The sequence below is a fragment of the Danio rerio genome, chromosome 8 (genome assembly GCF_049306965.1).
Source record: "Danio rerio strain Tuebingen ecotype United States chromosome 8, GRCz12tu, whole genome shotgun sequence".
NCBI lineage: Eukaryota > Metazoa > Chordata > Actinopteri > Cypriniformes > Danionidae > Danio > Danio rerio.
The window spans coordinates 9,374,110-9,402,057 of NC_133183.1; the positions used below are offsets into that span (position 1 = coordinate 9,374,110).

The following is a 27,948-nucleotide window of genomic DNA, read 5'->3' on the forward strand; positions in this document are numbered from 1 at the left end:
TATTGTATTGTTGTTTTGTTTTTTAATCCAGGAAACTTACCTTGCTTACAGAAAATCTGTTCCCATGTGTTTTCATATGCAGATAAGTGACAAATGTTTGCATTAACAGTCTATGCAATTTTTAAACATTACAAGCATCATCGTGACTTACCTAAAACAAAAGACACTAATTTTGCAGTGATATTTTTCTCGACAAGGCTTATTTTAAAGACAATGCTTGTTTGAAAGAAACACGAGAAAACACGCACATTAACAACAAAACAATTAATGAGTGCATGCAAAAATTACAATTACAAAATATAATAAAACATTGTTTAATGCAACCAACATTGGGCTTGTTAATACAGCAAAACCAACACGAATTTTTTTTTCAAAACCAACACGAATTTATTCACTAGCGAAGCGAAAGCATGACGTCATTACTGAGAATTAGCGCATGCGCTGTGAGGGGGGGAACAGGGGGAACTGAATTCTCCGGAACACCGGCAATCCTCTCTCGGCCATATCTCGCGTCGCTTCCGTAGCAGAGCTGTATATGCGGACGCCGTCCTCGTAGAAGACCCGCATTTTTGCAGGAAAAGGAGTTTGGAAGCGTATTCCTTTTTCTTTTAATAGTCTTTTCACCTCCGCGTATTCTCTTCGCTTTTTTAACACCCCTGTTGCGTAGTCGTGGTCGAAATTTATGCGTTTTCCCTTCCACTCAAATCCTTTGTTTTTCCATGCCATTTTAATAATTTCTTCTTTCGTTCTATAGTCCAAAAATCTCACAATGATGGATCGTGGTGCTGATCCCCGTGGCGGTAGAGGAGTGAGGGCTCTATGGGCTCTTTCGATCTGTAAGTTCAAGTCCGTTGGTAATTGGAGGTTTTCTTTTAGTAGCTGTTCAATGAAGGCTATCATTGATGTGTAATTTTTTTCAGACTCTTCGGGTATTGAGTAGATTCGTATATTGTTGCGCCTATCGCGTCCTTCTTGATCAATTAGTTTGGCTTCGAGTTGATCGTGCAGTTTGATCATCTCCGTGACTACATCCTCTGTAGTTTGCATTCTGTCCTCCATTGCTGTTATCCGTTCCTCCGTTTCGTCAAGTCTTCTATTAGTTTTGTTGATGTCCTCTTTTAGCTCTTGGAATTGTTTCTTGCTATCTTGACGAAAATCCTTTATTTCTTTGAATATCGTCTTCAGATCAACCTCCGTTTCCCCCTCGCCCTCTCTGTGCTCGGTTAGCGGTTCCTCGTCGTTTACCTCAGTGACGTTTACCATGTTGTGTACAATTTTCTTGCCTTTAATCTTGTTTTGCCTCTCTTTTGTCATGACCATCCACTTCTTCCTACCAACTAGTAATTATATCGTCGAGTATTTACTCTTCGTTTAGGCCTTTTTATTCTCGTTGTCGGGAGCTAAGGTTATCACGCTGCCATCGTCTTCTCGCCCAAACCGGAAGTGCCTTGTTCTCTATTTCAATCTGGGGATGCTCATCCCAAGGCCTCTCGAAATTGGTGTGATACAAGATCTGTGAAAAGATGATGCCAACCATTGAGGAACTCAAGGACAACGCATACGAAGAGATGATGCCAACCATAGAGAACTTCCAGAGGTCTCCATAATTCTGGACCAGGCCGTATCCTGAGCAGATGCTGTGGTGGTCTTGAAGGAGTGGAGAGCATGAGACCTTGTGGGCAAGCCTGTACACCTGCCGGTGACCTATACTCACACCTGCAGCTTCTCCATGATGGACGTCCAGCGTTCTCCAGCCTCCGGCGCCTAGACTGCAGCTCTGCACAGGACTTTTGGCCAGAGAGGTAATGGTCATGCCCAACTGAGGCAGGTTTCTCTTGATGTTTTTTTCCATCACTTTTGTCAATTGGTAAAGTTTGTTCCTCGCCACTGTTGCCAGTGGCTTGGTTTGGGACTTGTAGAGCTGTGCATCGTTGGATTTGCTCTTCATTGTTTGGTCTTTCAGCTGTAAATATTAAACCACACTGAACTGAACTTTAACTCTGAAAACTGAACTGACAGTTTCAGTTTACTTGAACTTCTATGTTAAGCTGCTTTGACACAATCTACATTGTAAAAGCGCTATGGAAATTAAAAAAGATGTTGAATTTAATACTTCAAAAATTAGGCTAATGGTTTTAGCAACTCATATAAATATGTCATGGAAATAATAGGCAAAAAAAATATCAAAATGTTTCTGTTTTGTGTTGTTTATAATGGTTTAAATTGCTCAAAATAAGAAATGCTGAACGGCTTTTATAGCAAAACGGAAGAAAAGGCGGTATAGACATATTTTTGAAAACCACTGCAATGACAAATATTTTCCTGCTCAAATGAGTTATTTTGGCTCATATGAGTTCCTTTTGTGAATTAGAGGAGAGAAGAGCTTTATTTCACAACAGAATGGTCTGAGCTTATGAAAATTGATGAAAATATTTGAAGAGGTAATTTGCACAGGTAGATGGCTCATTTTTTGTGATTTTTCTGATGTCATGTTTTTATGCTGGGAATTAAAGAGGACAAAAACGGGAAACAACATGATTTATATAGTAATTGTTTTTTGGAGTAACTTTAAATTAACATTTAAATATCTACCTAACAACAACAATAATAAATAATAATAATAATAATAATAATAATAATAATAATAATATGACCTTGTCATTTTAATATGACAGAAACTTTTTATTATGTTCAAAACATGATTAAAAAAACTTTACTGCCATCCAGTGGAATAATATGAAACCTTCAGAAAGAGCATAGACCACACAGATCGTAACACAAATAAAACCTTAAAGTACAATGAACAAATATATGCATTATCCTATATGTAAAATTGGGAGGGTTCTCTGTAAAATAATACCATATTTATCAATCTCCAAATTATGTGAACAGGGCCAGAACCACGTGATTGCAAACAACCATTGCACATGATGAAAAGGTATCTAATAAACTAAAAGCTAATTGATTTACGAAATATCAAGGCGTATTTTACTTTTGTACTACACGGTGTTATTGTGAATATTTTCCGAGCAATTTTACCAATAAGAATCTCTAATATTGCGAATAAAAACAATAATATCCAGCTACTGCGGTTATTTTTCCAGCAGAGGGCGGTAAAACCACACCTGTCACTCACATCACCTCATTTAAAAAAATCAGTTTATCAACGGGAGATGTCCAAGACCGAATAACTAAGCGAATTAGTTTGGACTTATCAGCGAAATTTCAGGTAATTGTGTCTAATTGTCTTTATATATTTCTGTCTTGTGTTTCTGTGTGTGTCGTGTTTGTCGAACTCGTCGCTGAAAGTGTGTTTGTCTTTCACAGAAAATATCAGCATCATATTATTATTATTAACGTTACATCTTTTCACCTCACTACGATAAAAACGCGTTTCTCTTTTTTTTCTTAAATCTTTATTTCGCGTATTAAAGGTGTTAGTTTTATAACTTGGTGTTTTTAGTGTAACGCACAACATTGTAACCCCTTCAGACAGGAATTAAGTTTAAGGAAAACGTAGAAATACACTTTCTCCTGTTCTTGAGGCTTCCATAAATGAGACCAGATAAAAATAACAAAAAAATCTAGCATTTTTTGTCCATTTCTGTAGACATAAGGTCGAACCAGTTGTAGGCCTAACGTTTCTTCAAAAACAGCCTACCAACATGAAGTTAAATATATAATATTAGGCCTGCAAGTTAACTTATCAACTGGTGATCTTTAATTAAAGTTTCTTCTGAAGCTTACGAGCTTTAACAAAATAACATTTTCAGGTTTTACTTTCATTGACTGCTCAAAATTTGAACCTACTCTGTCCATTTTAGACATTAAAAGCAAGAGTTCACCCCAAAAATTCTGTCATCATTTAACCTACTCACACTTTACTTGTTTTATGAGTTTCTTTATTCAGTTGATCACAAAATAAGGTAAATTAAAGAAAGCCAGAAACCTGTTACCATTGACTTTAATTAGTTTTTCCTACTATGGAAGTCAATGGTTACAGTGTTTCAGTGTTTTTCTAAATATCGTATTTTGTGTTCAGCAGAATAAAAGAAACTCATAAAGGTTTGGAAACACTTAAGGGAGAGTAAAAAGTGTGTAAATGTATTTTATTTGGTTGAACTGTACATAAATAGACAAATCTACAGGGGTGAACTACAGATAAATAGACATTTAAAGGCATAGTTTACCCAAAAAATGAAAATTATGTCATCATTTACTTGCCCTTTACTTGTTTCAAACCCTTATAAGTGTATTTATTCAGTTGAACACAAATTCTAATTATTTGAAGAATGCTAGAAACCTGTAACCATTGACTTCTATTTGTTTTTTCTACTATTAAAGTCAATGGTTACAGGTTTTCAGCTTTCTTCTAAATATCGACTTCTTTGTTCAATTGAATAAAAAAAAAACTCATAAAAGTTTGGAAACACATAAGAGAGAGTGTAAATAATGAGTAAATGTTCACTTTTGGGTAAACAAAAACAAACATACATAAATAGACAAAAATATGTTGGGTAAATTAGAGATAAATAGACATTTAAAGGGATAATTCACCCAAAAAATGAAAATTCGGTCATTATTTACTCGTCCTTTACTTGTTTCAAACCTTTGAATTTTTTCCCTCAATTGAACACAAAATAAGATAATTTGAAGAAAGTTAGAAACCTGTAACCATTGACTTCCATAGTATTTGTTTTTCCTGCAATGGTAGTCAATGGTTACAGGTTTTCAGCTTTCTTTAAAATATCTTCTTTTGTGTTCAACAGAATAAAAGAAACTCATACAGGTTTGGAAACACTTTAGGAAGAGTAAATAATGAGTAAATGTAAATTTTTTAAGTGAACTATGCATAAAAAGACTAATAGACAATGGGTGAACTAGAGATAAATAGACATTTAAAGGGATAGTACACCCCAAAAAATGAAAATTCTGTGATCATTTATTAACCCTTTACTTGTTTCCAAACATTTATGAGTTTTTTTTGTTTTTTTTTTTCTATTGAACAAAAAATAGAATAATTTGAAGAACGCTAGAAACCTGTAACCATTGACTTCCATAGTAGGAAAAACAAATGGGAGTCAGTGTTTACAGTCGTTCAGTTTTCTTCAAAACATAATCTTTTGTGTTCAACAATAAAAGAAACTCATACAGGTTTGGAAACACATGAGAGAGAGTAAATAATGAGTAAATGTAATTTTTTAAGTGAACTAAATATAAATAGACATAGACACTGGATGAACTAGAGATAAATAGACATTTAAAGGGATAGTACACCCAAAAAAAATCTAAATTCAATGATCATTTACTCACCCTTTACTTGTTTCCAAACGTTTCTGAGTTTTTTTTTTCTTCTATTGAGCAAAAAAACCATTGACTTCCATTTTGTTTTTTCTACTATAGAAGTCAATGGTTACAGTCTTTTAGCTTTCTTCTAAATATTGTCTTTTGTGTTCAGCAGAATAAAAGAAACTCTTGAAGGTTTGGAAACACATGAGGGAGAGAAAATAAAGAGCCTAATAAAGAGCTATCCTTTAATAGTTCTGCATATCCTCCATCAGGGAGAGTCTTTATCGCAGAGAGGAAATAAAGCTCTCGGGCAGAAAGTCTGTCTTTGTTCTGAGATGAGATGTCAAACAGGGCTGATTTTATTAGCACTTTGTAGGCAAGCCAGAATTAATTTCCAAGTGTGAAAACAATCAGGATCCCAGAGTAATTGAAGCATAAATCATAGATGAATTGCCTGTGTTATAGAGGACAAGCTATGAAAACAGAGGACAAGCTATTTATGGCAGCTGATTAAAACTTAACAAGTCATTTTGTTTGCAAATTGGTATTCATTTATTCATTCATTTTCTTGTCGGCTTAGTCCCTTTATTAATCAGGGGTCGCCACAGCAGAATGAACCGCCAACTTATCCAGCAAGATTTTACGCAGCGGATCCCCTTCCAGCCGCAACCCATCTCTGGGAAACATCCACACACACAGTACGGTAATTTAGCCTACCCAATTCACCTGTACCACATGTCTTTTGACTGTGGGGGAAACCGGAGCACCTGGAGGAAACCCACGCGAAGGCAGGGAGAACATGCAAACTCCACACAGAAAAGCCATCTGAGCCGAGGTTTGAACCAGCGACCTTCTTGCTGTGAGGCGACAGCACTACCTACTGCGCCACTGCCTCGCCCCACATTGGTATTATATATATTTTTATTAATAATTAACCCCAGTATTATACTTAAATTAAACTTTTAATTTCATTAAATTGTTGTATTTTAATGTTGAACTGTACATGTCTCGTGCACTAGCGTAAAGATTTTGCTTTAATTAGATATTTTTTTTATTTTAATTGCAATAATTTAATAGTTTTTTAGACTTCAAATATCTAAAACTTTGATGTATATATTTACATATTCTGTATATAGATACCATTAAATTTGTTTTACTAACACTGGCCACTTTATTAGGTACACCCTGCTAGTATCATGTTGGACCTCTTTTTGCTTTCAGAACTGCTTTAATCCTTCATGGCATAGATTCAACAAGGTACTGGAAATATTCCTCAGAGATTTTGCTCCATGTTGACATGACAGCATCACGCAGTTGCTGCAGATTTGTTAGCTGCACATTCATGATGCAAATCTCCCTTTCCACCACATCCCAAAGGTGATCTATTGGATTGAGATCTGATGACTGTGGAGGCCATTTGAGTACAGTGAACTCATTGTCATGTTCAAGAAACTCATTGTCATGTTCAAGAACTCATTGTCATGTTCACTCTTTATGACATGGCGCGTTATCTTGCTGGAAGTAGCCATCAGAAGTACACTGTGGTCATAAAGGGATGGACATGGTCAGCAACAATACTCAGGTAGGCTGTGGCGTTGACATAATGCTCATTGGTACTAATGAGCCCAAAGTGGGCCAAGAAAATACCCCCCACAATGTTATACCACTACCAGCAGCTTGAACCATTGAGATGAGGCAGGATGGATCCATGCTTTCATGTTGTTGATGCCAAATTCTGACTCTACGGTCGAGACTCATCAGACCAGGCAACATTTTTCCAATTTCTTCTATCGTCCAATTTTAGTGAGCCTGTGTAAATTGTAGCCTCGGTTCCTGATCTTAACTGACAGGAGTGGCACCTGCTGTGGTCTTCTGCTGCTGTAGCCCATCTTTTTCAGACCATTCTCTGTAAACCCTAGAGATGGTTGTGCGGAAAATCCCAGTAGATCAGCAGTTTCTGAAATACTCAGAAAAGCCCGTCTGTCATCAACAACCATGATGTTCAAAGTCACTGAAATCATCTTTCTTCCCCATTCTGATGCTCGGTTTGAAAGGTAGCAGATCAATTTAACCATGCGATTGGCTGATTAAAGATTTGCATTAATAAGCATTTGGACAAGTGTATCTAATAAAGTAGCCGGTGTGTTTTTTCAAGCATTTCCCAAGTAATTCCTTTTTGTTTTAAATCTCTGGAGAAAGCCTTTTTAAAAGAAACTAAAATAAATTTCTTTTATTTTTTAAAAACAAAGATCAATATATATTTAATATATATATATATTTTCAGATTGGTTACAGAACAAACCACTGTTGTCCAAATACTTGCCTAATTAAGCCTTTAAATTGCACTTTAATCTGAATACAAGTATAATACAAAATGTAGTAAAATAGTATCTACTGTAATCAAGGCAAAGACAAAACAATAATAATTAGAAACTAGTAATTATTGTAATTAGTTATAATATACAGTTGAAGTCAGAATTATTAGCCCCCCTGTTTATTTTTTTCACCAATTTCTGTTTAATGGAGGGAAGATTGTTTCAGATTGAATGTTTTCACATTTTTAAGCATAATAGTTTTAAAAACTTATTTCTAATAACTGATATATTTTACATTTTCCATGATGACAGTAAATAATATTTTACTTGATATTTTTCAAGACACTTCTATACAGCTTAAAGTGACATTTAAAGGCTTAACTAGGTTAATAAGGTGAACTAGGCAGGTTAGAGTAATTAGGCAAGTTATTGTATAATGATGGTTTGTTCTGTAGATTATTGAAAAATAAATAAATTAGCTTAAAGGGGCTAATAATTTTGTCCCAAAAATGGTTTTTAAAAAATGAATAACTGCTTTTATTCTAGCCGAAGTAAAACAAATAAGACTTTCTCAAGAAGAAAAATAATATCAGACATACTGTGAAAATATCCTTGCTCTGTGAAACATAATTTGAGAAATATTTAAAAAAATAAAATAAAATCAAAAGGGAGCTAATAATTCTGACTTAAACTGTATATTTTAAATGACATTTAAACTAATTAAATTAATATGTATTGGTTATTTTCTTTATTTAAATTTTAATTCAATATTGTTTCCCATTTTTCTCGTTTACCAGTGTTCAACAAACAGAAATAAGGACATGAGTATTAGACTGGTGTTAGGTGTGGTTGTGAATCTCGAAAGGGCAAATAAAGGAAGTTCTGGTTATTTCTTCTCGCCGTCCTGAATGTTGTGGTTCTCCTCAGCCCTGGAGAATCTGCAGAGTTTGTTGTTCTTCACGGATGAGAGTCTCACTAACGTCAGCGCTCTTTCTTCTCCAAAACCTTCTGTGAACAAAAGCAGGATTGTGGTCTCAATCGCATCACGCAGACCCGCGGCAAAACACGTCACAGACCACAGCAGACTCACTGTTATGTTACACTATTTTTCTGTGACTAAAATAAAATCGTCTGAGTAAAGTATGAGTTTAGGTTTTGAATTTAGATTTTAAATGCGTGAATGATCTAACCAGAACAGAGCTATTATACAAACGATAAGCTGATAATTCAATTCAATTCAAGGGTATTTGTTAAGCTCTTTTCACAATAGTTACAGTTTCAAAGCAGCTTTACAAAACTTTCATTCATTCATTTTCCTTCCACTTAGTCCCTTTACTCATCAGGGGTTGCCACAGCGGAATGAACCGCCAACTTATTAAACTTATGTTTTACAACCCAGTACTGGGAAACACCCACTCATTCACACACATATATGGCCTGTTTAGTTTATTTAATTCACCCATAGCGCATGTCTTTGGACTGTGGGGGAAACCGGAGCACCCAGAGGAAACCTAAAGTGCCTAAAGTATTACTGATTTATCTACATTGTAAAACCCAACAGTCATCTTTATCAAATGAAATGTGTGTTGTTAACTCAATATACTGAAAGTTAAGTCTACTCATTTAAAAAGAGTTTTGAACTCAGCGTTGAGGGTAATGAGTTAGTTATGGGCTGCCTTGAACCGGGCCGAAGCACGCTTGTCCCCCCTCCCATCTCCACCGATGGCCCGCACTCGCATTACGTTCGGGCCTGAGCACGCTTACATCATTGATGATGCGCTGTTCAGTAAAAAGCGCTCTCGCTCAGCACAGTGGAGATTTCTTTAGTTGTATTGTTTTAGTCATTTGAGATGCGGTGACAAGCAGTCAAATATTTCGCTGAACAGATCCGCCACTTTTGACGCTCATAAACAATCATAAAGACCTCGTGCTGAAGGAATTAGGAGGTTTGCTGAAGGTGCAGCTGTCGGACACTGAGGGGTTTACGTATTTAAAAAACTGTTTGCTTACATTGAACAGCAAGAATGATTAATAAACACATATGAAACGGTCCTTTAAAAGTCATGTCTCGTCTTCAGTTTTCGGGCTCAGACACTCATTGCACTCACACACAAGTGTACCACGCCAAAGCCCAAGTGACCCGCGCTCTGGCACACATCTTCCAACCGGGCCAGGGCCGGCCAAGTGAACCGTGCCTGAGCCCAAATCAGAGCACTCACACTTCTCAAATGATCCAGGAAATGGGCCTGGGCACGGTTCGGATAGCATAGTGTGAGTACGCCCTAAATACCTCATTACTTCAACTTAAATGGAGTAAGTTCACAGTACTCATTTAGATTCATTATTTAACTCAAATGGTTTGTAGCAATCAGTTTCCTCAAACTGTTTGAGTTACCTTAATTATTACCTAACTTATTGGGTTTTACAGTACTCAGTAGGTTTCAATTCAATTCAATTCAGCTTTATTTGTATAGCGCTTTTACAATGTAGATTGTGTCAAAGCAGCTTCACATAAATGGTCATAGTAACTGGAACAGTGTGGTTCAGGTTTTAGGTTTGAGTTCTCTTCTTTTAATGGGTTTTACTGTGCTCAAATTGCTTCCTTTACTCAAATGGATTAAGTTCACAATACTCAGTTGGATTAGTTTTTAAAACTTAAATGTTTTGTTGCAATCGGTTTTCTTAATTGGTTTGAGTTACCTTAACTTTTTAGGTTTTACAGTTTACAATAGAGACGTTACACACACAAAAAAGTATTTTCTTTTGTTATTATACCTGTTAAAGTAACACTTTCTGTGGCTTTTGTCAATACTGTGTTAAAACCGTGAGTAATGATGATAAAAGCTATTGTTGCAACCAGAAAAATCTGGTCCCGTCATTAGCCTCCCTGATGTCATGCGTGACGCTGAGGCTTTGATGTAGTAAAGCTGTGTTTTGTCTCTTTTCGTGCAGTGATGCTGAAAGCTGTTTCCTGGCTCTGCTCTTTGAAACGGCGGGCAGGATCGCTGGGTCAGAACCGAGCCTGATTCGGGCCTTAAGGGACTATCCTGTCGCCCCAGCGCTGTCATTTCAGTCACTTCCTCCACTTCCTGTTGACGCCACTTGGCACATCTGTACAATAAACACAGCCTTTCCTGCTCCCCGCCAGCCAACCGTCCAGGAGGTGAGACTCATCTACACACACATGCATGCACGCACACACACACACACTTGTACAGATATCTACAGCTGAAGTCAAAAGTATTAGCCTTCCTATTATTATTTTTTTCTTTTTCAAATATTTCCCAAACGATGTTTAACTGAGCAAGGGATTTTTCAAAGTATTTCCTATAATATGTTTCTTCTGGATCCTGTCTTACTTGGTTTATTTCAGCTAGAATAAAAGCAGTTTTTATTATTCTTTTAAATAATTTTAAGGTCAGTATTATTAGCCCCCTTAAACAATGCTAAATTGGCCAATTTTACAGCTGAGAAAACATGTTTACAGCCTGGTACAAAAGATGGTTTTGGTGACAGCTTGAGTGACAGCTAGGTCTCTCTGGTCGCTGTCACTTCACCTCAGCTGATTCCGGCTGATTAGCCGCTGAACTCAGCATATTCATTGCATTTTTGTTTTGTTTTATGTGGCTTAATTGCCTTTTGGATTGATTTCCTTCAATTATCAGATGATATGGCATGCTGTGTGCACTTAATTGTGCTCAAACCATTCAAGTTTCCCCCATTTCCCAGGTGAGTGAAATTATATACTTATATGCCATCTCTACAAATGTATTGGTTTTATTTAAGATCATTTATATTTTTTAGAGCTGTAATGCACTCCAGAATCTGAACAATTGATTAGCTTTAGGCTCTAGAACAGTCATCTGAAACGTTGTCATACAGTGTTATGCCTGGATTTCATCAATAGTCTTGCATTTACTAACACAGACTATATCTGAAGTATTTGGAAGAACTTCACAGTTTCCTCCTTTAGAAAAACATCATAAGAACAATGCTTACTGGCTCAATGTTTTACAACATTCATTCATTCATTTTCTTGTCGGCTTAGTCCCTTTTTTAATCCGGGGTCGCCACAGCGGAATGAACCGCCAACTTATCCAGCAAGTTTTTACGCAGCGGATGCCCTTCCAGCCGCAACCCATCTCTGGGAAACATCCACAGACACATTCACACACACTCATACACTACGGACAATTTAGTCTACCCAATTCACCTGTACCGCATGTCTCCGGGGAAACCGGAGCACCCGGAGGAAACCCACGCGAAGGCAGGGAGAACAGGCAAACTCCACACAGAAACGCCAACTGAGCCGAGGTTCGAACCAACGACCCAGCGACCTTCTTGCTGTGAGGGGACAGCACTACCTACTGCGCCACTCCTGTTTTACAACAGTGTTTTTAAAAGACTCAACACTTTATTGATATAGTGTACAACCAAGCACATGTGGTCAGAACACAAACGAGTCGCATGTAATGAAGAATTAAATATTTCTCCTAAAGAAAAGCCCGTCTAAGCACAATGCTAGCAGGCATCTGTAGCTCCACTGACGCTCCACTTTCGTGCCCTTGTTTGGTATCCCGCGGTCAGTGTGATGACGCGCAAACAAAATCACGACAGTTGGCCGCGCATACTTGTAGCTTCATTTGCGCTCTTCAGAGACCTATGGGCAGGCCCGGATTAAGAATTCAAGGCCCCTGGGCACAATGTCTAGTATGCCCCCTACCTGGCCGCACCCCTGTGGTTTTATTAATAAAAAATTTTATAATTTTTATGTGACACTTTAAAAACGTTTTTACCATCACTTCAGAGCAGTAAAGTGTAAAATCACAATCAATTATAAAATTATAGTTCCTTATGGTTGATGGATGCATCTTTTTAAATATTAGATATGAAATGTCTGCTGTAGGGCAGACATGCAGCAGTTTTTAGCTGATGTTTGTAATGTTTTAACCCACAGCGGGATAAAGGGAGGGATGCAGGTCGAGCTTTTGTTGGACACACAGACCTCTGTTGCTCTGCCAGATTCAACATCTCTAAAGCAGTGCCCGCTGTCCAAACACTGGGCAGAGTCATCTGGAGAAAGCCTGTGAAATTCAACATGCCCGGAGGAATATGCGAGCGCTTTATAGTCATCCTGACTGGATATTTTTGCATCGGCCAGGCTTCCTGCAGCACGCAATTTAGATAAGAGCGCTGAGAACAAAGATCCTCACGACTCATTCTCAGCTTTCAAACGGCATGCTTCAAAACAAATGATTTTAGGGATATTTGCAGTATAAAAATCTGATGTTTAATGCAGTAATAGGGCATTTTTAGTGTGCATATCTGCTTCATGCATTGTAACATGCTGCTGCTGTACAAGTCACATATGGGCTGAAACAGTAAGTATTTTCATCACAGGCAAGTTTTCAACACTACTTGAGAAAAAGAGTCAAAATAGACGATTCTAATTTTTAAAGGACAATAGCAATATTTGTTATCAAATAAAATAGTATGACTAGGGTCTGACAGATCATTTAAATATTTCAGACCCACACTTTTCACATGTTTTAGACATGTTTCACATTCAAATGTGGATTTTCAAAATGCACAAAAAAAACAAAGTCTGATTTAAACAATACAGGCTTATTATTTAACTACAGTGGGGAAAATAAATATTAAACACGTCATTTTTTTCCTGGGAATAATATTTCTAAAGGAGCTGTTGACATGGGATTGAACCAGATTTTGGTAAAAACCCAAACAATTCAAAAATAAAACAAAAACAAACAGATCTAGAAATGAATTCTGTGATAAAACTATGAAATGACACAAGGAAAAAGTCCTGAACTCTGAAATGTATTTAATTCTTTATATAAAAGGCTTTTTTAATGATGGCAGCTTAAAGACGCCTCTCACATGGAGAATGAAATCACATTCATTGAGTCTTTCAAAGACTTCAACAGGGTGTAAAAATCTTGATTGGTTCTGTGGGTTTCGTCTATCAAATCTGAGCTTTATTTTGTATTTTCTATTGTATTCAAGTCAGGTGATTGGCTGGGCCATTCTACAGCTTGATTTCTTTCTCTGAAAGCATTTGAGAGTTTCCTTGGCTGTGTTTTGGATCATTGTCTTGCTGAAATGTCCACCCTGACATTTTCATCATCCTGATAATGTTGATGTTGGACTGAAGCAGCTGATATTCATTTACAATGACAAAGGGCAGAGGGTTGCTGAATAACTACTGAGAGATTTCAGCTGCTGTCTGGGCTTTCACTGCCTTTTTTTTTTTTTTTGGTTATTACCAACATTGGGAGAATTTTCCTGTTTTTTTTTTATTATTTGTTTTTATTTTTATTTTACTTGTTTCTTTTATTCTTGTTTATGTAAAGCACTTTGTATTGCCACTGTGTATGAAATGTGCTATATAAATAAACTTGCCTTGCCTAAAACTGCAAAAAAGTACTTTAACATGTTTAATTGCAATTTTTAGGCGAAATGAACACTACAAGGCGGTATGACGTCAACAACTTCTGTTCATTTTCTCACTAATGATATTAACAGGAACATATTATTGAAGAATAATTTATTATTTTCATGCAGTTCTTTGCACAACACCACATACATAAATACCACAAAACAACGTGACATTGTCTACTATATATTATCGAATATGTCTTTTCTCCAACATATGCTTTTAACAACACTATTGGTTAGGTTTAGGGAGAGGTTTAAGTCAGTGGTTCGCTGGGTAATCTGTATGACAAGCTCCGCCTTCTCCTTGACATGTACAAGAGAGATGTGTATCCAAAACATATAACAAAATGCACCCAAAGTAACCTATTTCAGATTTGCAAAAATGTCAACACAGGCTCATTGTGTAGATGTACTCCTGTATACAATTCTCTAGAGCACGAATTTTGTAGCCAGAGGTCCGTCTAAATGAATTTCGTCTTTAAAATGAACGCTACAGGGCGGTATGATGCAGCTAACGGCTTCTGTTCCTTTTCGTGCTACCAGCTGACTACTTACCTCCGCATGGGTGGCCTTTCTGGTGTTACCAGTCTACCCAGTAGCTTGCCGTGTATGTCGGCGGACCTGGGATGCGGAGCAGAGTTGACTGTGACGAAGAGGTTCTAGTCCGATGTGCTCAGCCTGCTGGTTTGTCCATTTACACACATTTTTATTATCACATGATCCAAAACACAGCCAAGGAAACTCTCAAATGCTTTCAGAGAAAGAAAATCCAGCTGTAGAATGGCCCAGCCAATTGCCTAACTCGAATCCAATAGAAAATGCTAGATCAGATTTAATAGACGAGACCCACAGAACCATCAAGATCTTTACACTGTTAAAGTCTGTGGAAAAACTCAGAAAAACCTGAGTTCAGGACTTTCTCTTTCTGTCATTCGATTGTAATTACACAGAACTTATTTTTCAGATTTTAGTTTTGTTATAGTTTAATGTTTGTATTTTTGGGGTTTTTACCAAAATCTGGTTCAACTCCTTGTCAACAGCTCCTTTAGAAATATTATTCCCAGAAAAAAACATGACGTGTTCAATACTTGCTCTCCCTGCTGACAATAAAAATAATAATAATAAACCTACATCTTGGATAAAGGGGTGAGTAACAGCAAACCTTTTGATTTTGGTTGTATGGCTTGTCAGAATTCAGAAAGTAACCTCGTGCAGAACAGTCCAACAAATGAATTCTTCATACAAAATAAATACAAAATGCAGGATAAACAATAAAAGATACTGTAAATCCCGATGCTTACAGTCCTTCGAGTGCTTGATATCATTGTGTTTTCAGGCAGGGAAACAGATGGAGCAGCATTCCAAGCAGATCTCCAGACAGTCTGAAGATTGGCAGCAGTCCTCCAGTATCCCACAATCCAGCAGGGCAGAGCAGGAGTCCTCAGCGCAGCAGGCCAGACCTCCGCCGGCCGCTTCACCACAGCAGCAGAGAGCATCACACTCTAGACCACAGGCCAAACACTGAGCCACGGCCGAACACCAGGACAGCACCTCGCAGAACAGGCAGGCCAGTATACAGTGCGCACAGCAATCTGAAACACACACACAAACATAAATAATTGATTATTTGTTCAAACTACTTATTTAAAATGAGCTGAAACAACACAATTCTTGAGTTTTTTGGGGGGGGACAACATAATTGTTTTATGTTCAATACACTTAAATTTGTCAAAACTAATAAGCTAACTTACTTCATGTTGTCCACAACACAAATCAATTTTGTGGAACCCAACCATTTTTACAGTGTCTGCAATTATTATTATTATTATTATTTTATATATTTCTCAAGAGACCCCATAACAGCACTGTTTGGAATCCTGCCAGAATATGTTGAATTAAATTCATTTCAGGCTGATAGTGAAGCCTTTGCAACCTTACTGGCTAGGCGACTTATTCTTATGAATAGGAAGTCAGCAGCTTTCCCTTCTTATATTGGCAATGGGTTTTTGATTTCTTACATGTTCTTCAAATGGAAAAGATTTAGTTTGCAATTAAACAAAAGCCAGAACAGTTCCAGAAAGTCTGGAGCCATTTTCTAAATTTCTTTAAGTAGACACCTATATCTTAATTGCCCATTTTCTTTCCTTCGCATTATTTATTTATTTATTTGTTTATTTATTCACTTATTCTTATTTTTGTTATCCTATGTTTGTATATCTTTGTTTATATATGTGGTATTTTACCCTTTAATTTCTATACTTATTTAGTGTATGATTATGTTTTCCTGATCATTTCTTGTTTGGTGAATTGTATTAGTGCGTAAGTATATATATATATATATGTATACATATATATATAAATATTTTTATCAAGTGGTACTTAACCAAGTGGTTATTTTTTTTCTATCTGGAGAAAGTCTTGTTTGTTTTATTTCCGCTATAATAAAAGAAGTTTTTAATTGTTTAAAAAACATTTTAAGGTCAATATTATTAGCCCCCTTGGGCAATCTTTTCTTTAGATTGGCTACAAAACAAACCACTGTTATACAATGACTTGCCTGATTACCCTAACCTGTAAAAAGTGATTAGTTGACTTTTGTCATGACAATTTGAAAATTCCATGATTGACTAAAGCCCTGCTCACACTGAGATTTCAGCCACGATTTTGTCATCTGAAACAAATTTGGGAAATTCTAAAAGATTCGTGAAATCCTCGGCTAAAATCGGTAATCTTCGTTGGTGATATTGACATGTTCACTCAAAGCCGTATAATGCCCGTTGTGATCAGATTTGTTCTCAGATGAAGTTCTGGCAGTTTCCTGTTGTGTGACAACAGCTATGATGAGAGTCAATCCAAGAACCAATAGGAGCTCAGAATTGAATAACGCAATCCATGCGACAATTCAAATGACCGCGGGGAAATGTCGAAACAGTCTTTATCTTCATGGTTTTATAATTGAAACACACTGTGTGCAACATTGAGATTGTTTAGGTTTGCTGTAAGAAATCATTTTAGAACGCAGGATAGTGAAAGTGTTTTGCAGGGAGTTACATCAAACTCCGGGGGTGTTTTCTTTTGTGTTTGGCTCATCTTCATGTCGTTCAGTCTGACTTTATGACTGCTGAGATCTTACAGTGTGCCATGAGAGCTATGTTTGTGCAGTATGACATGCTATGATCATTTAGGATTATAAAAAATCTCACAGTGTGAGCCGGCCTTTAGAGACAAAGGGAGGACTTTCTCCCTCTTATATCAGTTACTGTATCTGCTGTATATTTCCACAACCTACAAAGACAAAGAAATAAACAAAATTACCTCATGTATCTCATGCTAGGTCGCTGAAACCATATCTTTAGACAGAAACACAATATTTCATAAACATCCAAGTGTTTATTTTATATGTGTTTATTTTAAAATGCTCAAGTCATTCTGATATCATTAAGGAAGTAACATTTTGATTTTTTTTCACAGTTTTAGTAGTATTTTTTTTTCTAATGTCCTTTATCATCAATTGTGTTTACACACATGTTTTCAACATGCAAAAACATTGACACTAATAATGTGTGATCCCACCGTACTATTACTACCATACTAAATACGATTTGCTTCAATACATTAGAAATACTCACAAACTCATGCTATTACAAAACATCAAGTAAAATGCTCTCTCAGTATTTTAAGTCACCGCTATCTAATGTGCAAGAATATTTATGGTCTGGCTAAGTGTGAGTTCATCAAACAGAGATGTGTGACCTAACGGAAAGAATTATCAAACGCTGACGTGAAGGGAGCATTAAACACATGAAGATATATCCACAGGCCAGTCCCAGTGTCGCTGAAAGATAAGAGCAGGCCATGTATTTACGAATAGCCCTGTGGGTGGAGGCCGCTTTTCAAACATGACCCACATGCTCTTATAATACATGAAAATATTGTCTTTAAAATCTGAGCATGGATTGAACCAATAGATACAGTTAACATTTGTCTAAAATCTGTATTCTTTTGCAAATATTTACAAAGTGATGTTTAATAGAGCAAGAACATTTTCACAGTGTTTACTATAATATATGTTTTATTTCTTAAGTTTGGCTGGAAAAAAAGCAGTTTGACAAAGATTCACAAAACAAATCTATTAATTTTTGTTAATGTAACTAATATTAATCAGTTTATCGAGTTTCATCTATTTTTTTTAGATATACAAAGTTTAGTTTAATATTTTTATTCAGTTTGACTGATGTAAGTTAAGATGACTTATAAGTCTTATTGTTTTTAGTTTGGCCAGAGTTTATATATATATTTATTTTTAACAGTTTTGTGGTCTATATTATTATCCCTTAAGATTTATTTTCGATATGATTTTTTTTTCAAACCACTGTTATACAATAACTTGCCTATACTGTAAAAACAATGTGACAAAAGTCATGAAAACAAAAATTTTTAATCTAATAAAACTAGTTAGTTAAAAAATGTGTTAATATTTGTAACTAATATAAATTAAACAGATTTTTTGTAGTATACAAAGTTTAACTTAATATCAGTCAGTTAGACTGATGTTAGAATTGTCGCCTCACAGCAAGAAGGTCGCTGGTTCGAGCCCCGGCTGGGTTAGTTGGCATTTCTATGTGGAGTTTGCATGTTGTCCCCGTGTTGGCGTGGGTTTCCTACAGGGCTTAATTTGTGCCGGAACACGCCGGATCCGTATCTGGCACCTCTGAGATCTGATCCAGCACCTCATTTTACTGATCCCCCTCCTCAACCACCCTTCTCCTCTGTCCATTGTTCACTGTCGCTTTCTTCTGCGACTCCCCAACTCTCTTCACTGTCATCCGCGACACCCCCACCCCGCTCACTTTCGTCCGCAACACCCCTCCGCGATCCACCACCCCCCACTTCTGCTCCACACTTTTTGCCGGATCGATTAGCCCGATCTGTTCCGGGTCCTCACAATTCACAAATTAAGCACTGGTTTCCTCTGGGTGCTCCGTTTTTCCCCCCTCCAGCCCAAAGACATGTGCTATAGGTGAATTGAATAAACTAAATTGGTCGTAGTGTATGTGTGAATGAGTGTGTATAGGAGTTGTGGCTGGAAGAGCATCTGCTGCGCAAAACATATGATAAGTTGGTGGCTCATTCCACTGTGGTGACCCCTGATAAATAAAGAGAGGAAGCCGAAGAAAAATTAATGAATGATGTAAGTTTTGTTGACTGTAAAAGTTCCTTGGATTGAACTAAAAAAATTATATGCAGCAAGATATTTTTAATGTGTAGTTAACACAACAAACTTAAGTACACTGTAAAGATTATATGACAAAAAGTCATGAAAACAAATGTTTTATGTTACTTGAACTTATATTAATCAGTTAATTTGGTTTCAACAAATTTTTGAAAATTCTTTTAGTTTGAGAAACTTTAACTTAATATTTTTACTTTGATGTAAGTTGAGATGACTATAAAAGTTTCTTTAATTCAAAAAAATAAATGTAAGCAGCAAGAACATTTTTACAGTGTATTTAAATGGCACTTTAAGCTGAATACTAGTATCTTGTAGAATCACCGGTTAATTATTATATTACAAAAGAAATTAGGGCAAGACTTTAAAATAATGGTCCATTAATTAATGTTAAAGTTAGTATTAGTAATAAATTTTTTACAATATTTATTCATGTTTGTTAACATTAGTTAATGTTAGGTTAAATAACGTTTAAGTTAGTATTATTTAGTAAGTATTTAGTGCTGTCGTCTCACAGCAAGAAGGTCACTAGTTTGAGCCTCGCCTGGGTCAGTTGGCGTTTCTGTGTGGAGTTTGCATGTTCTCCCTGCTTCGGTTTCCCCCACAGTCCAAAGACATGCGGTACAGGTGAATTGGGTAAGCTTAATTGTCTGTAGAGTATGAGTGTGAATGAGTGTGGCCCAGAGATGGGTTGCGGCTGGAATGGCATCCTCTGCGTAAAACATATGCTGGATAAGTTGGCGGTTCATTCTGCTGTGGCGACCCCGGATTAATAAAAGGACTAAGCCGAAAAGAAATTGAATGAATGAATGAATAAATAAGGTTAGTTCATGTTAACTCACAGTGCATTAAATAATGTTAACAAGCACAACTTTTAATAATAATTTTAATAATGCATTAGTTCATGTTGGACTATAATTAATAAATGCTTTGCAAGATTATTTATACTTGGTTAATGCTTGTAAAAACATTATCTAATGGACCATTTTTTTAAAGTGTTATCGAAATAAGTTATTAAAACTACTATGTTTAAAAATATGTTGAACAAAAAATTCTCTCTGTTAAAAAAAACAGTTGGGAAATATTTTTCGAACAATTAAAATTTCACGCTAATAATTTTCACTTCAACTTTTCTTACCATCTCCAGCCACTCTCTGAATCTGAGTCGCATCGCCGTTGAAACTCTTCTGGCTCTGGGAGGTGGAGGACATTTGTTTTCTGGGAGGTTGTTTGTGTCCGTTGCATTTTGCATGTGGGTTGCATTTCTGTTGTGCTGCAGGACGAGATGTCGAAACTTGTGGTGAAGAAGCAGGAGGTGAACAGGTCACAGCGCACCCATTGACTACTGGAGAAGTGCCATTGGGAAGACAGGGCTTCACTGAAAGGTATTAAATTGACATTATAATATATAAAAGTTCAGTAAGTGCTGCATTTTATTATGTTACAATTTGTGAAGTATATACAAATCCATATAATTCAAATGCATTGACCTAAAGTACTAAGCACAAACTTAAACCTTTTAGATAAGTGGACAGAAGCTGCTCAAGGAAACAGTCTTTATTATTATGGCACGCGTCTGACAGTCAATACATGATTTGATTGATGTGGAGTTTATAGAGAAAGTGTGATCGATGGCCAAATGGCTTTAAAGATAATGGAATACAGGTGTTTTTTATTCGTTTTTGTCTGTATATATTTTCTTAACTTTGATAGCATGTGGCGTCCCCTGGTGGTTTGGAGGTATTGCATATGGAAGGTTTAGCTACAGTTTGTGTATAATTTAACTTATATGTTGTGTGCTGCCACCTGCGTTTTACAGGATTTTATTATAGAGAGGTATCAAAATATGTGTGAAATACAAGCAAGTTTTAAACAGGAGAGAATGGAAAAATATAGGAGAATCCTAAAAAGAAAACATGAGTATTGAGAAGTATATGAATATGTTAAAAACATTCATTATAATTAATTATATTTTTGATGCATACAAATATAATTACCATTGCCTTTATCTATTTTGTGTGAAATTGTAGGTATATGATCAGGAAGCAGTAAAGCATCATCACTGGTTGTAACACCATCTATCAGCGACTCGTTGCTTCCGCTGTGAACAGTCTCAGTCAGGACAGGACCTGTCAGACAAACAATAAAAATCTAAATGACATTTTGCTTTCATACTTTTTATTAGGACATGATATTGAAGGATAATGCATAAATTATTTGATAAGTGATATGCGATATGCTATAAATGAATGTTTTTACAACCAACGTATGTTTTATATTATTTCATGGGAGAAAAAAGCATCACAACAACTTCTGAAAGTGAACAACTTATTTTTACTGTTGCATAAAACAATTTAGACATTTCATCAACTTAAAGTAAAATAAATAAAATAATCATCACCACCAATTTGCAGTTATATCAACCTGAAAACATCAAGAACAACCAGGGACAAAAACACTTGTAACAGAGTGGAGATACTGCTCTGCTATTTGATAGCTTTTGTAACGTGACTAATTTGCTTAATCATATTCAGTCATCCATTCTAAAATTATTACAAATTTATAAACAAAAACAAACAAAAAAAAACAGCTTTGCCACTCTGCTTGGTCTCAGAGATGCATGTATTAATGTACAGGGTTTGCATGGGTGCTGGAAATCTGTGAAAATACTTGACTTTTTAAAGGATCATGACACCCCCCACTTTCGGTTCAGGTCCACCTCAGAATTTTGTCAAAATATGCATAACAGTGGGCGTGGAGCTCCGGTGAATCGGTGTTAGCTAATGTGGACTGCTATCAATCATAAGTGCATGCTCCTCTCGAAATTAGTTTATTAATACACTTCACAAAGTGATATATTGTCTGGTTTGATGTTGTACATTACACTACAAAAACCTTAATGATGAACTGCCAGTACATTTTCTGTTATTTTTCAGGATTTTTTCTCTACATATTATTTCTTATACATTATTTTAAACTACTAAAATGTCAATGAAAGTCACTTTAAATTTTTTTCACTTTAAATTTCACATAAATAAATGGAAAACACTTGTGAATCACAAAATACGAAAACTGTTGGTTGCATTGTGATATTGATGCTGAAACGATATATTGTGCTTTGCTTGTTTACTCCAAACCCTTGTGATATGTTTATCATGATATGCACAACCGCAAAATATTGCACAGCCCTATTATTTATTCAGAATAAATGAAGCATAAATGCTAAATAGGCTCAGATTTGCTTTATAAACATCTCACCTGTGTCTTCAGGTTTGCCGGTGGCCTTTGGTTGTGTTGTGTGAACAGGACTGTCCTGCCCTCCGTCCTGCTGTTGGACATCCATGGCTTCTGTCTCCATTTGAGACGCTTGACTCGAACTCTGAAAACACATCCAGCAAGAGCTCATATGCATGAAATCAGCCTGGCTGTTTGTGGGGTAGAGGTCATAATGAAAACCTCTAACATGGTGACTTTTATCCTCTAAAACTCCATGAGAAAGAAAATCTGACTTAAAGTGCGCAAAACATGCTCGTCTGCTGCTAGGAACTGGCCTGAAGTGGTTTGGGAAGTTGACTAATATGACTAACATCCTGCTGAGTCAAACCAAATTGACAATATCATCAAAGCCCAGGAGTCATAATAAACATTTTAGATAGTTGTTTGCTGTTTTAAGGATCTGCCCGTGTCTTACCTGTAGGGTTTTATTGTTCTGTCTCCAGTTAAAAGCTTGTCCCCGTCTGACCCTGTTTTTGAGTCAGCTTATATGTCCACCTTTCCCGTTACTCATTTGTTTTTTCATATTTTATTGAATCTGCTTGCATTTTAATCTTTGTTTTATTACATTTGTAGCTTGTCTTATCAATACACCAAGACTAATTCCTTGTTCATGTACGCCCATTAAAGGGCTTCTGAATCTGACTTAAGTCAATGCGGTCTCTCTCTCCAATGCTGATTAGATCTGAAACACATTTTCAAGCAGTACTCTATCCAATTAAAAATGTATCTTTCATTTCAGTTTAATATTATTTGTTTTATTTTTTAAATCAAGTAATAGACTTTTTATATTCAAAACATAGTCAAATAAAGAGTTTTTGATTACGAACTCAAATCTGATTGGCTGATAGCTGTCATATATTTTAGTAATATCAGTATCCGTACAGCCTCTTTACCCTTTGTGTATTACTCCGCCCACATACAGCCAGCAACAAGCAGACACTACAGTTTCACAAATATTACTGCCGTTAGACAACAAATTATACTTTTGAGGCATTTTTTAGTTGAGAATGTAGTTACTGTGCAGGTTATTTGCAAGAATAGTGCCTATTTTAAAATATTTACAATTTCTGAGAGACAGCTCGTCAGCGACAGTTGACGTTTTCTATCCACAAGATGGCGACAGAACCGCATAATAAGCCCTTACGCTTAGAAGATATAACACTCTGATTTCTGACTATAGCAGATCAAATCAATATTAAACTGGTAAGAACACCAGCCAACACTTCCGTTTTTCATGGGAGTATCTTGTATTTTAGATCAGTCTCCTGCAAACATCCCTGTTTTATTTCTTTAAAAAGAAACAAAACTCCTGTAAGTTCAGCCACCCCCCTCTTTGGTACAGTCTATAAACTAAACACCCCCGGGTTGCCCACTTTGGGACAGTACCCGATCGAAGCGGCTGCCCAAAACCCGCTGCATCCTATCCTGATTCTCTCGTGTTTAGCGTTTTTCCTTTTCAAAAACACAACAGCAGTCTGGTAACGTTAGTGGATTCGTTGTTAATTTCGGGGTTAATTATTGTGAAATTCCGATTGCAACAGAGAAATACTGATGACTGTAACACTGTAAGAATATATCTCTGTACATGGATTGCATTTCATGTCACATTTAGCCTTAAAACCTTAAAGTGTTAGCAAGAATCAGCAGTTTTGTCATCACTTTAGACAGAGTAATTCAAACACTAGCTCTAAAGTGATGTTGGTGAATTAGTAACAACTTCTGCTGTTTTGACGTCAGCTGTAGATGTGAATGAATGGCGGAAGAAAATAGTTCCTAATAAAAAAGGGTTTTTAGACTCTCTATGTTTGATTTTCTTATTTATATACAGGATTGTGATGTTAAACTGTAGTATAAATGCAATATCACATGAGTAGCAGTGCGATATGGCTGTATATACTGTATATGCTGATATACAGCCATATCGCACTGCTACTCATGTGATATTGCTAATTTGACCAATGTAAAAATGTAAGGTTATTCACACAGGCCAGTGCATGCGTATCAAACAGAAACTCAATATTGTAATGACCTGACCTACAGCACTATAATTAGGTGCATCATGGGAAATGGTTTAGAGTTAGTTTATGTGTTATATTAGTTAAAATACATTGGTTGTTCTTCTATAATCTTTATGTGTTTAAATTTGAGTTGGCTTCAGAGATTTAACACCAATATTTTATTTATTTAAAATATACTGTTCATCATCACCATCAACGAGGTGGTATAGTCCTGTTAAGAGCTGTTCATGTTCTGAGCCGCCTCTTACCCGCTTATTCTGCCAACAGAGACACTCAGGGGAGAGTGGTGTAAACAGTAAATAAAAGTTTAAAAAGGTATTATTTTTTTATTTAATATATTATGTTTTTGTTATGATACTCCCAAAATTATTCCACATAAATCTGCTGATTTTTTTTGCTAAATTCTGTGCAGAAATGGCAAAAAATGTCTGCAGATACTGTCTGGCCCTAGTTATGCTAGCACCCTGCTAGCCATTTAGATTTATTAAACAGTTTAGTTAGGTTATAGCTCCAGTTGCCTACATAAAGCAATCATTACAATATACTTTGTCCTTTCATGGACTTAAAATATTTAAGGCAAATTATTTATTTTTCATTGGCTCAAGTGATCAAATTTAGATGTAAAACCATTTACTTTTTTATTGAATGAATGAACATTTTATGGGAATTGAGGTTTTGATTAAAGCTATATCATCTTGTTTAGGACAAATATAAAAAAATCTAAATTTATTGACTTTCTTCAATAAGACAAATATGCTTTGTACCAGGTTATATAAAATTGTTCTCATGGAGTTCTTTACAGCAAATTATTTATTTTGCATTGGGTCAAGTAATAAAATAATCTAATAAATCTCTAGTAATCTAAATAAAATGTAGATGTGAATCATTACCATGCATTTTTATTAATTGGATGAAAGAAAGCTGTAAAAGTACTAATTTGTATAAAAATAGGCCTACATATTCTGTCCTTCAGATCACTTAAAAATTCACTTATAAACTTTTTTAATTAATTCACATGGTTACTTTATAATAATTATAACAACATTACAAACATTATCCACTCAAAAAAATGTTGCTGGTCGTTAAAATTACTTATTCAAAATTAGTTGAACCAACACAATTCTTGAGGTTTTTTTAGTACAACTAAATTGTTTTATGTATGTTACCTTAAATTATGAACTTAAATCAATTTGTGTTGGAACAATTGTGTGAAACCCGACATTTAATAGTGTAAAATACATAAAATAACACATGATAACAAATTTTAGAAGTTACACAAAATTTATTTGAATATGTAATAAATATCATAATGTAAATATGAAACTACTGAACGTAAGCAATGGTTAATAGTTCCACAGAGCGCAATAACAATGTCGTAATTGTAAAACTAAACCTATAAAAAATAATTACGTTTTGGATATAAGTAAAAGATTACAGTTTGAAGTTAAAATGTTACCTCTTGTTTGTTTCATTTACAAACGCGTTTTATTAAAAGATAAAGTGTGTAACTGTGCATACATCTGCACGTGAACGCGCTAACGTAACGTCAAACTGAAGTAAAGTTTCTCATGACTTGACTGTCAATTTCTATTGAGCTAAAATGATTACAGCTTAAAGACACAAAGTTAAAGCGAAGTCTTACCTTAACTCGAATAACTCCAGTCTTGTACCGAGGATTTTAAAACTCACTTTAATGCAGAATGAACGTATGTGTGATGTCCGTCAGGGAGAGCGAGCCGCATCTGCTCTGACTGGCGCGCGCTCTCAGATCTTGAGCGTTTGCGCGTGCACGACATCCTTCCTGCACCGCGGGGAATCCATAAACAGATGTCTATGGGGAAATGAACAACTTTTTTGTTGTTTTAAAGTATGAATAGTGTGAAAATATACAATCACAGAACATTATAAAGAAAAAAATAAAATAATGAATTTACAAACCAAAAACCTTTAATTTTTAAAATATTTTACTTACTGAAATGCACTATTACTGAACTAGTTCTAAATCTATTACAAAAAAGCAACTGAAATATTTAAATGATGTAATCTTTAATGTTTGATGATGGAAATCAACAACTTTGATAACTATTATCACTTGATTCTAGTAGAAACCAAAAACCTTTAAAATAATAAATCAATGCGAAACACATGTAAATACGAATCATTTTTAATTAACTAAAACCAAAGACTATTGAATAAAAAAGGGACTTTGCTAAAACTAAATTCTGAAAAATAAATTTTTTGTTACTTGAAATACATTACAGAAAAATATATAAGTTTTATTGTCATAGTAGCTAATAATGATATTTTTTACAGTTAAAATACACAGATAAAACATAAACAACATGCACATATACAAAACAAAAACTAACAAATGACAAAAAAAACATTATTATTTTTCTTGAAATATTTTACTTACTGAAATGCATTATTAATTTGAAACTGTTTCAAAATCTTTTACAAAAAAGGCTTTAAAAACAACTGATTTTGCAAATGATGGAATCTTTTCTTTAATGTGTGATGATGGAAATCAACAATTTTGATCATATGTTAATTACTACATCCTCTTGTGATAAATACCTCACTTGATTCTAATAAACCCAAAACCTTTAATACTGTAAATCAATGTGAAATACATTGTTTTTTATTATAGTTAACTAAAACAAAAATCATAATACTGAAAAAATATATATATATATTTTTTTGTTAGGCTATACTTGAAATACATGAAAAAAGTAAAGTAGCTAATAATGATACTTTTCTATACATTACAGTACAATAACTCACAATAAAGCATAAACAACATGCACATATACAAAACAAAATAACAAATAACAAAAAAATATATTTTTCTTTAAATATTTTACTTACTGAAATGCATTATTAATTTGAAACTGTTTCTAAATCTATTACAAAAAAGGCTTTAAAAACAACAATAATTTGCAAATGATGTAATCTTTCTTTAATGTGTGATGATGGAAATGAACTTTGATAACTATCATACGTTAATTACTACATCATCATGTGATAAATACCTCACTTGATTCTAATAGAAACCCAAAACCTTTAAAATAACAAATCAATGCAGAACACAGATTTTTTTTTATTATTATAGTTAACTAAAACTAAAATCATAATAATGAATAAAATATAACTTTTGTTAGACTACTTGAAATGCATGAAAAAAAGTATAGTAGCTAATAATGATCCTTTTCTATACATTACAGTAAAATAACTCACAATTAAACAAACAACACGCACATATACAAAACAAATCATACATTAATTACTACGTCATCATGTGATAAATACCTCACTTGATTCTAATAGTAGAAACCCAAAACCTTTAAAAAAATAAATCAATGCG

General features: G+C 35.2%; 1 protein-coding gene and 1 long non-coding RNA gene across 9 annotated transcripts; one reads left to right on the forward strand and one right to left on the reverse strand.

Moving 5' to 3' along the window:
• The first annotated feature begins 491 nt into the window (after positions 1 to 491).
• On the forward strand, positions 492 to 24,366 carry si:dkey-242k1.4. 7 transcript variants are annotated; one of them, XR_012384095.1, is made up of 7 exons: positions 492 to 1,802; positions 3,105 to 3,229; positions 5,870 to 6,195; positions 10,557 to 10,767; positions 15,397 to 15,638; positions 20,570 to 20,675; positions 22,561 to 24,366. It is a non-coding gene; the product is annotated as a si:dkey-242k1.4 (long non-coding RNA). The 7 variants fall into 7 exon arrangements; XR_223915.6 differs by lacking the exon at positions 5,870 to 6,195 and having other exon boundaries at positions 15,397 to 15,627; XR_012384094.1 differs by lacking the exon at positions 492 to 1,802 and having other exon boundaries at positions 3,143 to 3,229; positions 15,397 to 15,627.
• Positions 13,946 to 26,328, reverse strand: zgc:113363. 2 transcript variants are annotated; one of them, NM_001123302.1, is made up of 5 exons: positions 26,227 to 26,328; positions 22,549 to 22,669; positions 21,288 to 21,419; positions 20,429 to 20,668; positions 13,946 to 15,652 (listed from the first exon to the last, which is right to left on the reverse strand). In NM_001123302.1, exons 2-5 carry the CDS (start codon positions 22,646 to 22,648, stop codon positions 15,393 to 15,395), a joined length of 732 nt encoding a protein of 243 aa, NP_001116774.1. In that variant the 5' UTR covers positions 22,649 to 22,669; positions 26,227 to 26,328; the 3' UTR covers positions 13,946 to 15,392. The 2 variants fall into 2 exon arrangements, with proteins under 2 accessions (NP_001116774.1, XP_017212865.1); XM_017357376.4 differs by lacking the exon at positions 26,227 to 26,328 and having other exon boundaries at positions 14,080 to 15,652; positions 22,549 to 24,038.
• Between the last annotated feature and the right edge of the window lie 1,620 nt (positions 26,329 to 27,948).

What these genes read in the sequence shown, in the direction of transcription:
- zgc:113363 (XM_017357376.4), bottom strand. Translation starts at nt 22,879, where the DNA reads ATGTTAGTCATATTAGTCAACTTCCCAAACCACTTCAGGCCAGTTCCT. An exon ending in CGGCAAACCTGAAGACACAG is followed by an intron (nt 21,420 to 22,548) that starts GTGAGATGTTTA and finishes TTTGTCTGACAG; the next exon opens with GTCCTGTCCTGACTGAGACT. An exon ending in CAAAATAGATAAAGGCAATG is followed by an intron (nt 20,669 to 21,287) that starts GTAATTATATTT and finishes AATACCTTTCAG; the next exon opens with TGAAGCCCTGTCTTCCCAAT.